The sequence below is a fragment of the Anoplophora glabripennis genome, unplaced genomic scaffold (assembly GCF_000390285.2).
Source record: "Anoplophora glabripennis isolate ALB-LARVAE unplaced genomic scaffold, Agla_2.0 scaffold1062, whole genome shotgun sequence".
Taxonomy (NCBI): Eukaryota; Metazoa; Arthropoda; class Insecta; order Coleoptera; family Cerambycidae; genus Anoplophora; species Anoplophora glabripennis.
The window spans coordinates 116,953-128,720 of record NW_019417315.1 but is presented as its reverse complement, the minus strand read 5'-3'; the positions used below and the strand labels follow the sequence as shown (position 1 = coordinate 128,720).

At 42.1% G+C, this 11,768-nt stretch overlaps 1 protein-coding gene across 1 annotated transcript; it reads right to left on the bottom strand.

The window, feature by feature from the left end:
- Positions 1-6,556: 6,556 nt before the first annotated feature.
- LOC108914117 (myrosinase 1) lies at positions 6,557-8,663 on the bottom strand. The gene is made up of 7 exons (XM_018719836.1): positions 8,554-8,663; positions 7,808-8,487; positions 7,664-7,758; positions 7,237-7,533; positions 7,045-7,182; positions 6,877-6,983; positions 6,557-6,799 (listed from the first exon to the last, which is right to left on the bottom strand). Exons 1-7 carry the CDS (start codon positions 8,592-8,594, stop codon positions 6,673-6,675), a joined length of 1,485 nt encoding a protein of 494 aa, XP_018575352.1. The 5' UTR covers positions 8,595-8,663; the 3' UTR covers positions 6,557-6,672.
- Between the last annotated feature and the right edge of the window lie 3,105 nt (positions 8,664-11,768).

The window sequence follows — 11,768 nt, the reverse complement described above, 5'->3', positions numbered from 1 at the left end:
TTTAAAATTGCGACCCCCGACAAACAATATACCAGACAGACAAATACAGCAAAAGACACGTACGCCCCCGTTAGGGGGCTTGCATGCAGCCAGCCAGCCACACGCACGCACCCACGCGCACACACACCATCCCCGGGGTTTACACAGACGAGCCGAAGAAGAGCGCCAGAAGAAAGGGCCCTAGCCGGCGGGGCCCAGCCAGACAAAAGGAGGTCCCACAAAGCGCCTACACCGGCCGCATTTGCGGTCGGGGTAGACGACGGATGGGGCCCACCTACGAAGNTATCAGTTATTTTCATTACTTTAGAATACATTTGTTTAAAATTGCGACCCCCGACAAACAATATACCAGACAGACAAATACACCAAAAGACACGTACGCCCCCGTACAGGGGCATGCATGCAGCCAGCCAGCCACACGCACGCACCCACGCGCTCACACCATCCCCAGGGTTTACACAGACGAGCCGGCGAAGCAAGAAGAGCGCCAGAAGAAAGGGCCCTAGCCGGCGGGGCCCAGCCAGACAAAAGGAAGTCCCACAAAGCGCCTACACCGGCCGCATTTGCGGTCGGGGTAGACAACGGATGGGGCCCACCTACGAAGGCTGTCCAGGCCTAACAGAGATGAGGCAGGATAAAGAGGGGATAATCCCCTCGATCCCAAATCATTGAGGCCAATTTCTAGCCNATCCCAGGCTGCATAGCCGCACTACCCTACCCAACCATACCACACATAAACATGACACTACCCCCGGGGTTTACACAGACGAGCCGGCGAAGCAAGAAGAGCGCCAGAAGAAAGGGCCCTAGCCGGCGGGGCCCAGCCAGGACAAAAGGAGGTCCCACAAAGCGCCTACACCGGCCGCATTTGCGGTCGGGGTAGACGACGGATGAGGCCCACCTACGAAGGCTGTCCAGGCCTACACGAGATGAGGTAGGATAAAGAGGGATAATCCCCCTCGATCCCAAATCATTAAGGCCAATTTCTAGCTATGGAATAATGGCGAATTCATTCAAGACCATGAAGAATACGATGGTGGCGCAACTATTTGCCAGATAGAGAACTACGTTTTGTGCGAAAACTGCAAAATGGTACGCCAAAACTAGTGGTAGAAGAGTAGTGGAACTTTATTTATTTTTCTATCCTAGCTTTACATATTACCATTTTAGGCTTTTTTCGCTAGTCAAGTCGTATGTTGTACCGAGAAATCCAGAATTATTGAAGCGTTTGGGGAACGCAACCCATTTCTAACACCATCTTTAGTATATAAAAATCTGTAGTATTGGCAGAGACAGGCATTGGCTGCGATCTCCAAATACTTCAATCCTTAGACCATATACTACACGCTCTAAGCTTCATTCATTCTGGATCTCTCTGTAGTAGGCGTAGTATGAGTAAGTGAAAAAAAAACGTGCTCTTTATTATTCTATTCCTAAATGCAGCCCGGTGAAGGCCAAAAAGGGATAAAGCATACAACGACCTAACCTAAAACAGTAAAACTTAGCCTTAAACCAATCGGCTATAATTTTTAAGATGCAAGCGCACCAAGCGGCGAAAGCGATAAGCTCCAAGACAAGGTAATTTTGACCTTGGCGTTCGTGCTTAAACATTCATTTGAACAACAATCGTTTTATTTCCTATTATTATTAGAAATTTTGTTATTAAACTGCGGTTATTTGATTTTTGTGTTATTTTATAGGTTACAAATATTTCATAAATAAATTTTAATTCAAGTATTTATGTCTACCTTGTTTGTTTCTAGCATTACAATTTAATGTACATTTTTTGGGGTTATAACTATGAAGTTATCCGTTGGGGAATACCTACATTTCCTATTTAAACGCCAACGAGAACTCTCGTTGTATATCAGAAGGAGAGGCAGTTTTTAACGCTAATCATGTGGTACTATATGGGAAAATTGGGTAAAGTTAATTTAAATTTAGAAATTTATATTATGTCTGCAAACTAGTGCCCTTACTTACTAACAACCCTCATTAAATTCAGGGAGTATTATCTATCGGCAATAATATTTTGAAAATTTCTTCAATGGTTTGATGAAAACTTAATTTTGGATTTTTCTTGGACCATGAAGAGCAACCTTGAACTGAACAATAATAGTTTGACTCCAAATCAGGCTCCGAAGTGTTTTCACCAAAGTCGTCGCTCTATAAGCCAGTTTAGGTGGTCTATGTATCTAACCATAAAAAATTCGACCATTGCTAAGGGCGCGTTCGAAATTTACAGAGCTGTCTTTAAACAACGCGTTCGGAAATTTATGCAAGGTAAGTTTAGTCGTATAATAATAAAGTTGATTTTTCTTCTTCAACTCAGGAAATTTTTTTTTAACATACTTTATCGATGTATGGTTTTGTCATTACAGTTTTCAGTAGATTGATAAAATATTTCAGTAGATCAGTAAATCAAAGTCCAAATAAGTAGATCTACTGAAAAATCAGTAGACCTGGCAACCCTGCTGGATGATATCTTGAAAGTAACTTGAAAAGTTCTTGAAAGTAAAACTTAATCTTAAGAAAACTACGACCGTCGACCACAGACCACAGCATAAATTATTTATATGCCGTGCAATGAATATGATATATGGTTGTATGATCTGAGATCAGATGGATCAAGAATCACTAAGTGCTATTCCGATTTCAGGAGGTACATTGAGATTTAAAAGAAATATAAGTATCTAATTCCTAACAATCAAAACAGAAATACAATACTTATAATGTCGTGCAAGATGACCTAAATTATTAGTAACATCGACATGGGCCCTCGGTGGAGACATCGGAAGTTCTAATCGAGCCCCACGTTGGGCGCCATGTCGTGTAAGATGATCGTTTGTGCCTAATATTTGAGAATTATGAGGAGAATTGGCAACATGGGCTCGCCGCGAAGACGTCGAAGCAGGACTTCGGGCCCCACGTCGAGCGCCATGTTGTGGAATATGATCTGATGGTTGTGTTTGGTCGACATGGGTCCTTGGTGGAGACATCGGGAGTTCTAATCGAGCTCCACGTTGGAAACCATGTTGCGCTCTATGATCTGGGATGCAGTTCCTTTGACCTGGGTCCGCGGTAGAAACGCACGGAGTTCACGGGGATCGTCACTAGGGACGCCAGGTCGCGAATATTCTCAGAAGACTGTAATCTGTGGTGGATATGGCCTACAGACGTTGTGTCTAGGACACGAGCTCGCGGGGGAGATCTCGACGAAGAATGTCGAGCCCCACGTTGAGCGCCGTGTCGGTTTAGACTTTCTAAATAAGGACCACTTAGGCGGTGATCGTATGTTCGAGGGAAATCCTGAGAGTTGACGGGCGATGTACCAGAATTGCTTTGATAAAAAAGGCCGGCTTCGTCACCTTCGACGTAGTCGCCTAAGGGGTTTTCGCTTACCATGGCACCCGAACGCGATGCGCATTGCTGCCGCTGGATACCATTTCGTAAAAAAGCTGAATAAACTGTATCGTCGTCGCCAACGGCTCCACGTTTCGGAACACCCAATATCAGAGGTAGGCCGCTATCGGGGCCGGACCGCGAACCGTGGTTGGACTCATGGGATTCCCCGGACCCTACCAGTTGGTACGTAGGTTGAACATCGTCCCGAGTATCTGTGGGAGACCCACTTCGTTGTAACTCATGAGTGCTACTCGGCTCCGTAAGTGCGCCGTGAGGGGTGGTCGAGGTGGTATCAGTAACCCGCGTAGCAGCGGACCTCAACGCGTACGGCGCTGTGGCTGCGCCGTGCCGCGTACTTCCGCGAGCCACCATCTTCGGTCCCTCAGACTCTTCGCGGAGCATCGATATAGCGTTGGCAGGAGAGGCCATTTCCTCTTTCACCCCGAATGTCGAGAGATCTTTCGCCGGCAAACAGGTGTGAGGGCAGTTCGTGTGACCGCTGGTCTCTCCGATTTGGGACGAGGTCTCGTCCAGCTCAGTCTTGATCATACTCACACGATCTAATTTATTATTCGTAGTATTACCTTCGAGGGCACCAATCCTCGTAGCACTGGATTTCGTAGTCGCGTCGCAGGGGTTCATCTTCCCCGTACGACAATGTCGGAGCAAGCTCTTTTGCTCCGAAAGTCTTGTAGACGTCTTGTAGTAAGCACTGACTCTACTATTAAATGTGGGTCTCTCGAGGGAGCCCTAGAAGTAAGGATAACTTCTTTACTAAATTTGGAAGTACGCCGCCACAATAACGTGCGTACTATTGCTTTGTGCCCGTGGGTCACAAAGTAAATGCCTCGTAGGGGTTTGACGAGGAAGGTTGCCTCGACGAGTGACCGCCTAGAAGTTTGACGAGGAAGATTGCCTCGGATTTGCAGATCTCAATGGAGTCTGAATTGTAGGTCTCGTAGGAGCCTATGTGTGTACTTTGTACCGAGGTGCGGGTCTCTCGATGGAGCCGGCACAGTCGGAATCAAAGTCTTCGTCGGAGGGTCGCAAGCCTCGGACGGTATGCAGGTCTCTGGAGGAGCCTGAAAGTATCGCTGTTTCGTCGCAGGGGGCGATCGAACAGGATCTTCGCCTCAGGTTGGGCTACCTCGGCGGGACGCAGGTCTCTGGAGGAGCCTGGAGTATCGCTGTGTCGATGCGAATGGCTATCGCACAGGATCTTCGTCGGAGGTGGTCAGTCTCGGACGGTTTCGCAGGTCGCAAGTGGATCCTGGAGTTTACCGCTGTTTCGATGCAGGGGACTATCGAACAGGGTCTTCACCTCAGGCTAGGCTACCTCGGGTGGTATGTCTCGTGAAGCGAGTAGTGGTTGCTATGCACTATTAATATCACGTCGAGGAATGGCAGCCTCGACGGAAGCCTCGTGAAGCGAACCTGTGAACCTGAATTGCAAAGTTTTTGAGCTTGATGACAGGGTTTTTTCAATCAAACCGTGGAAGGTATGTTAAAAGTATTTACAGTGTAGGAAAGTACCGATGGTCTATCAGAAGTTACGTGCGAGCGATAAAGTAAGCCATAGAAATCCATGTGATAGACAAGGATGGCTATAATGAACGCGTCTAATAGTCAACGCCCATTTCGCCCTTCCACAAATAAGATCCACTTCTTATTGGGAAATTGCTCCCCGACGGTATCGAGTTCGATGTCTGAAATGATACAGTGGCGGCTTTTTTTATTTGCCCGGCCGACGGCGATTAGTTTCGCAACCGTGGCGGGTTTGTGGTTTGGATTGGAAAGGTAGGTGAATATGATTGTTTCACCTCCTTCCCAATTCAACGGTCTCCGGCATACTTCTATGAATATACTGGGTGTTCTGAAATCCTGAAGGTCGCTCGATGGGTGGGACAATAACATATTAAAATCTTGTTAACAATTTTCTTCAAACACTTTTTAACATCAACTGGTTTACTTTTCTAACCATAAAGCAGTGATCCCTCTGATCTAGGTAATACAATTACAATTAAAGCCCTTGAAACTTCAAACCTCAAAATTAAGCAGTTTGGGTTTGGACTTAACGTTCTTAACATGAATAGTATAGCAGCACCGATTAAGACGTATGCATTGATTTATACCTAATCTACGCTGTGAGATAAATCAAAGGAAGGGCATATATTGGATGCAGGGGCTGTTCATTCCATCAATCTTATAATAATTTGTCTAGAACTTAGAGCATGTATTACTGGAAGCAGCGTCCCAGTGGCCGAGACTGTAGCGGAGATTCTCTCTAAACCTCCGCTACACTCTCGGCCACTTAGACGCTGCCTCCAGTAGTATACGGTCTGAGGTCTAGAATAACCTATAATATAGAATGCTAACCTAACCCCCATAGTGCGCCATTATTCCATGGCTAGAAATTGACATCAATGATTTGGGATCGAGGGGGTTTATCCCTCTTTATCCTGCCTCATCTCGTGTAGGCCTGGACAGCAAATGCGGCCAGTATAGGCGCTTTGTAAGACCTCCTTTTGTCCTGGCTGGGCCCCGCCGGCTAGGGCCCTTTCTTCTGGCGCTCTTCTTGCTTCGCCGGCTCGTCTGTGTAAACCCCGGGGGTAGTGTCATGTTTATGTGTGGTATGGTTGGGTAGGGTAGTGCGGCTATGCAGCCTGGGATGCGCTTTGCTAAGGTGGCCCTTAGGCTAGCGCGGGAGGGGAGGGNTGTGTGTGTGTGTGTGTGTGTGTGTGTGTGTGTGTGTGTGTGTGTGTGTGTGTGTGTGTGTGTGTGTGTGTGTGTGTGTGTGTGTGTGTGTGTGTGTGTGTGTGTGTGTGTGTGTGTGTGTGTGTGTGTATGAGTGTGTGTGTGTGTGTGTGTGTGTGTGTGTGTGTGTGTGTGTGTGTGTGGGGCGTGCGTGCGTGCGTGGGTGCGTGCGTGGGTGCGTGCGTGTGCGTGTGTGTGTGTTTGTGTATGAAGAAATCTTAACGGCCGATAAGAATCCTTAACGGACGCCGGCCGTTAAGGACCGGTTATCGTTTCTACTTTGGGGTATGTTAAACGAAACAGTATGGTGTAACGAAAGATATTAAACAAGTCAGATCTAGTGAAACATAGTGGTACCATAAGTTGTTTTGTTGGGTTTTCAAGAAAAATAAATAGGCATTTGTAATGTACTCTTTATTTTGTATTTAAAACAGCATTGACTTGATAATGATTTTTTAATAAATTGTAGTCAAAATGTATGTTCATCAGCATTTCATCGTCATTTCATACATTTTATTCGGTACAAGTGTCTACCAAACATCTAGTCTTGACCATGTTGGTGAACCAAGCTGCAGATTTTCTTGGAGTTCTGGTTCTTTCAGGGTCGGTAAAATTCACGCGATACATGCCCAAGAAAGATCTGCAAATAATTGAAAATACGGATTAAACTGCTTCCTTAAAATTATTATTGTCATGTTATTAAACTACTAGACTTACGTATAACCAGCTCCCCATTCCCAGTCGTCTATAATGCTCCAAGCAGTGTAAGTGGTTAAATTTACGCCATCCTCATAGATGGCGTCCAAGCATGCACTTAGATAGCCCTAAAAACGGTTTTAAGCATAATTAAACAGTGCATCTTTTATTGCTTGGTTTTCCTTGTACCTGGTAATATGAAATTCTGTCATCATCCTCCAGTGTACCTGTATTGTCAGAAAGGCCGTTTTCAGTGATGACGATCTCTTGGTTGCCGTAAGTTTTCTTTAGCCACACAAGTAAGTGTCTCAGTCCCCAAGGCACGATCTATAAAAAAAAAATAAATTGTATTTCTATACCTCTACCCCGAAGAAAACTTACAGCAATCCAGCTCCCAGAACCACTGGGCCAATCTGGCGGCCTCCAGGCTACAACATTAGTATCTGTTCCAAAATTGGGATCTCCAATTGCTGGTTCTGCAGTCGCGTTCACCATGTAAGTAGAATAGTGGTTCAAGGCCAAATAGTCATAGGTGCCCTTGATGTAAGCGATTTCCTCATCTGTTAACACAGGAAGTCTAGACGTTGCAAAGCCCTCTTGTTCGCTACGCAGGGCTACACGGTTTATCACCACCTGGGGCCAGTTGCCATTGAAGATGGGATTCCCATACAGTCCTAACTGAAACAGTGTTCATATGTCATGTTAAAATCGGAGGTAAGTCATAGATGGCATGGTGTATTTCAAATTGTGAACAGCAGATAGCCTACATTGAATGTGGGCTTTCAACGAAAGAAACTTACAACCTTACCATGAATTGAACAATTCTTTCTGAGGCTTCCTGATCTTCTTCACTGTCACTTCCTGGTTCATACCACGTAGTGTCAATGACCATAGCTATTCTTCCTGTAAAAAACAACTTTTGATAAGTAGTCATCGATTTTTTAACAGTTACCTTGATTTTTTGCTCTAAATTCATCATCATATACATGATACGCTTTAGCATGAGCCAAAAGAATATTCTTAGCACACACATATTCTCCCACACCGTTCGAAACCACTCCAGGTGCAGCACCACCGGTACCATACCCGTCATGGCACACCTGTTTCGGTTCATTGATGGTAATCCACATCTTCACATCATCCTGGAAAAGTTCGAAGCAGATCTTCGCGTATTCCGCGAAGAGGTTCACCACTGTTTCGTTTAGCCAGCCACCATATTCATCTTGGAGAGGCTGCGGCAAATCCCAGTGGTAAAGCGTTACCATAGGCTCCACCTCGGCTTCTTTCAGTTCCGCGAATAGATTCTTGTAGTATCGCACACCAGCTTGGTTTATCTTGTCGGGGTGGCCGGTTGGTAAGATCCTCGACCAAGCAATTGAGAGACGATAGTAGTCCAACCCCATGGCTTTTACCAGAGCTACGTCTTCTTTGTATTTGTGGTAGGAGTCGCAAGCGATATCCGGAGTGGAGCGGTCGGCAATTTTCTCTGGGTAATTATGAGCCCAGTAGTCCCAGATGGTTTCTCCCTTGCCATCCTCGTTCCAGCCTCCTTCGATCTGGGTGGCTGCGTTTGCCACACCGAATTTGAAATCTTTGGGGAAGTACCGGGTGTTGATTGGATCATCTGCCAAACTGAGAAACATGTAGCGTTACTTCTAGTAAGGCAAATATTGGAAAGTAAAAACTAGTATATCTTACCTCGTAGAGAAAAGGCATACAATTAAAACTGTTACCTTCATGGTTAGTATCGATTAACTGATGTAGTTTCCTCCTTGAGCTTCTATAAATATGTTAAATCCTCTTATCATTCTGTTAAATTCTATTTACTATTATTGAGGAATTTTCAAGTATGTTAAAGTATCATTTCACTTGAATATGCTGATATTGACTTATCTTTTGATTTTCATTGGAATATGATCTGGTATGTACATTTGGATTTATAAGTTTGGGAAAAAATCTTGTTTATTTTATAATGCTGACATGTAGTATTTAAGTGATTGATTGTAACTGTGGCGATAACAGATAAAAGTGTTATTTTGTTATTTTAATAAAAACACTTTAAACATTTGAATATTTTTATTTACAAATATACACTAGAATAACAAATGATACTTATTATTCCGCACAAGTGTCTACCAGGCAACGTGTGGCCACCATGTTTGTGAATCAACTAACAGACTCTTGGAATTCTAGTTCTTTCTGGATCCGCTTCAACCTGAGACACTACCGTGTACAACTCTTCGAACGTTAAAATAGAATTTCCTATTACTCGACGTAGGTGATATTTTGCGGATTTTACTGCTGATTCCCATAATCCACCGAGGTGTGGAGAACGAGGTGGATTGAAATGCTATGATATTAATAATTTTGATAAATATTCAGAAAAATGCACATGATTTGACCGGTGTGAAAACAGCAGCCAAATCCAGCAGCTAAAGTTTCCGAATATATCCGAATACGTAACCCATTGGCGTAGAATAGTAGATCATAATTAACTATTTCCAACATTGTAATATTATAGGAAACATTGAAATATATAATTAGCGTTCGTCATTACTGTTCAAAATTTTTAACTGTTAGCCTAGAGTTAGGAAATAAGACAATAAGAAATTTATAGATTAAAAACAAATAAACTGCAAAATTAAATTATTAATAAGTATCTTACAAACGGTTCATTGTGACTTCATTATCACATATTTAACAAAAGGTACCCATATTCCATATTCTGACCAATCCGGTGATGTAAGAGAAACCATCTAATTTAAGGGATGAAACGGGGTGAGTTAGGGAATAAAAGAAATCATTTCTGGGGTGGATGCCGTTCAACAAATTTTCAGAGACATTAGCAAAAATTGGGGCCAATGCGACTATACATATAACATAGACCGCCTCACAAGCCTCCATTGGGGATGGAAAAGGGTAGCAGCCACAGAGCATAATAACTAATTCTCGAAAACTGTTCAGTGTGACATCACCAAGTTTTCACAGAAAACTACTAGAATGATGGCCTATTTGATGATATACATCAAATCGCCCCACAAGCCTTCATTGGGGATGAAAAGGGGTAGCAGCCACAGGACAAATCATTTAATTTCTCGGAAACTGTTCACTGTGACACCACCAAATTTTCACATAAAACTACTACAATTATGATCAATTTGAAGATATACATCAAATCACCCCTAAAGTCTTCATTGGGGTTGAAAAGGGGTAACAGCCACAGGGCAAATTATTTAATTTCTCGGAAACTGTTCACTGTGACACCCCCAAATTTTCGCAGAAAATTACTAGAATTGTGGTCAATTTGATGATATTCATCAAATTGCCCGACAAGCCTTCATTGGGGATGAACAGGGGTAGCAGCCACAGGGCAAATTATTTCATTCCTCGGAAACTCTTCACTGTGACACCACCAAATTTTCACAGAAAACTACTACAATTGTGGTCAGTTTGATAATATACATCAAGTCACTCCAAAAGTCTTCATAGTGAATGAAAATGTTTAGCAACTACTGAGCGTAATAATTAAATTCTCAGGGTTCACTAAAACACCACAAAAATTGCCGCAGGGAACTACTAAAATAGTCACCAAACTGTCTTACTTCATGGAAGATGAAAGGAGGGATAGAGCAGTCACAACATAGAATAGTTATTTTATCGAAAGCGGTTCACTGTGACTATCAAATTTTTACATCGAACTACTAAGATTGTGTACTAATCATCTACTTTATGAACTTTGATTTGGGAATTTACTGGTATGTTTTCTTCATTGGCAAAATAAATTCCCCCGATTTTATTAGGAATCGCGAACAATTTAAGTTTTTCTCTTTGTACATCGCAATGTTTTTCAATTAGCCAATATAAATTTTGGCAGCTATTCCTTTTCATTTTAGAATCACTGAAATATTATTTGCGTCTTTTGTACCGTTTTTTAAAAATTACACAATACAAGTATAGCGCTACTATGATTCTATCCGTCTGCTAAGGTTAATACAACAGTTTGTAATAAAACACTAAATACATATTTCGCTGGAGACGTTTAATCTTAGATTTAATAACAGAACAAAACGCAAAAGTGGAAGGTCTGTTCTGATCTCTTTAATACCGATTATTCGTTTCTGTCTTTGCAATAAATCCTAAAACCGTGAAATATTTTATATTATTCAGTTTTGGAATAGTGAAATAATTTTGAAAATTAGAAATATGCTTTTTGAGTCACTAAAGTTTGCAGTTTTTATTAGAATTGACAATTCTACCTATAAGAATAAAGTATGTTAAAATAAACATCTATGTTTGTTTTAAACATCTACTTTCTAGAATTCAAAAAAGTACCTATAGTACTTGCACCGCTCGTTATAATATTACCTTTGATAATGACATTTTTGTCCCTGCCTTGGTGGGCCAAGTTTTTAGATTTGAGAAATTGCCTGATCGAATGGAGATTTTTGATTCAAATATTAGATGGTACCCATAACTTCGGTTTTTATATTGATTTAAATTAATTACTGTGACAATTTTAATGATGCACTTATATCGAAAGAAAACTTTTAAAACAAACCTACAAACATAAAAATCAACAGACGTACCTACCTAGGTTCTGCTAATGCTGTCTATGAACAATAATATACCTACTCCCTTTCTCCCACACAAGCCTGAGATTTTACAAAATATTATTGTTATTACTATTATACTAGTTATAGCGAAAAACAACCTAAATTCAGAGTAATAAATTATCACTCAGGAAAACGTTTTTTTTTCATGATAAATAACAAAAATTTTAAAGAAAATAAATTGATTTATAAAAAAAAATAATCCAAACTATTATAACTGTTTAAAAATGGTGATATCACAAGTTTTAGATTTTATTTTTAATCGTGACCAATTAACCTGTACCCAAAAAGTGATGAATCAAC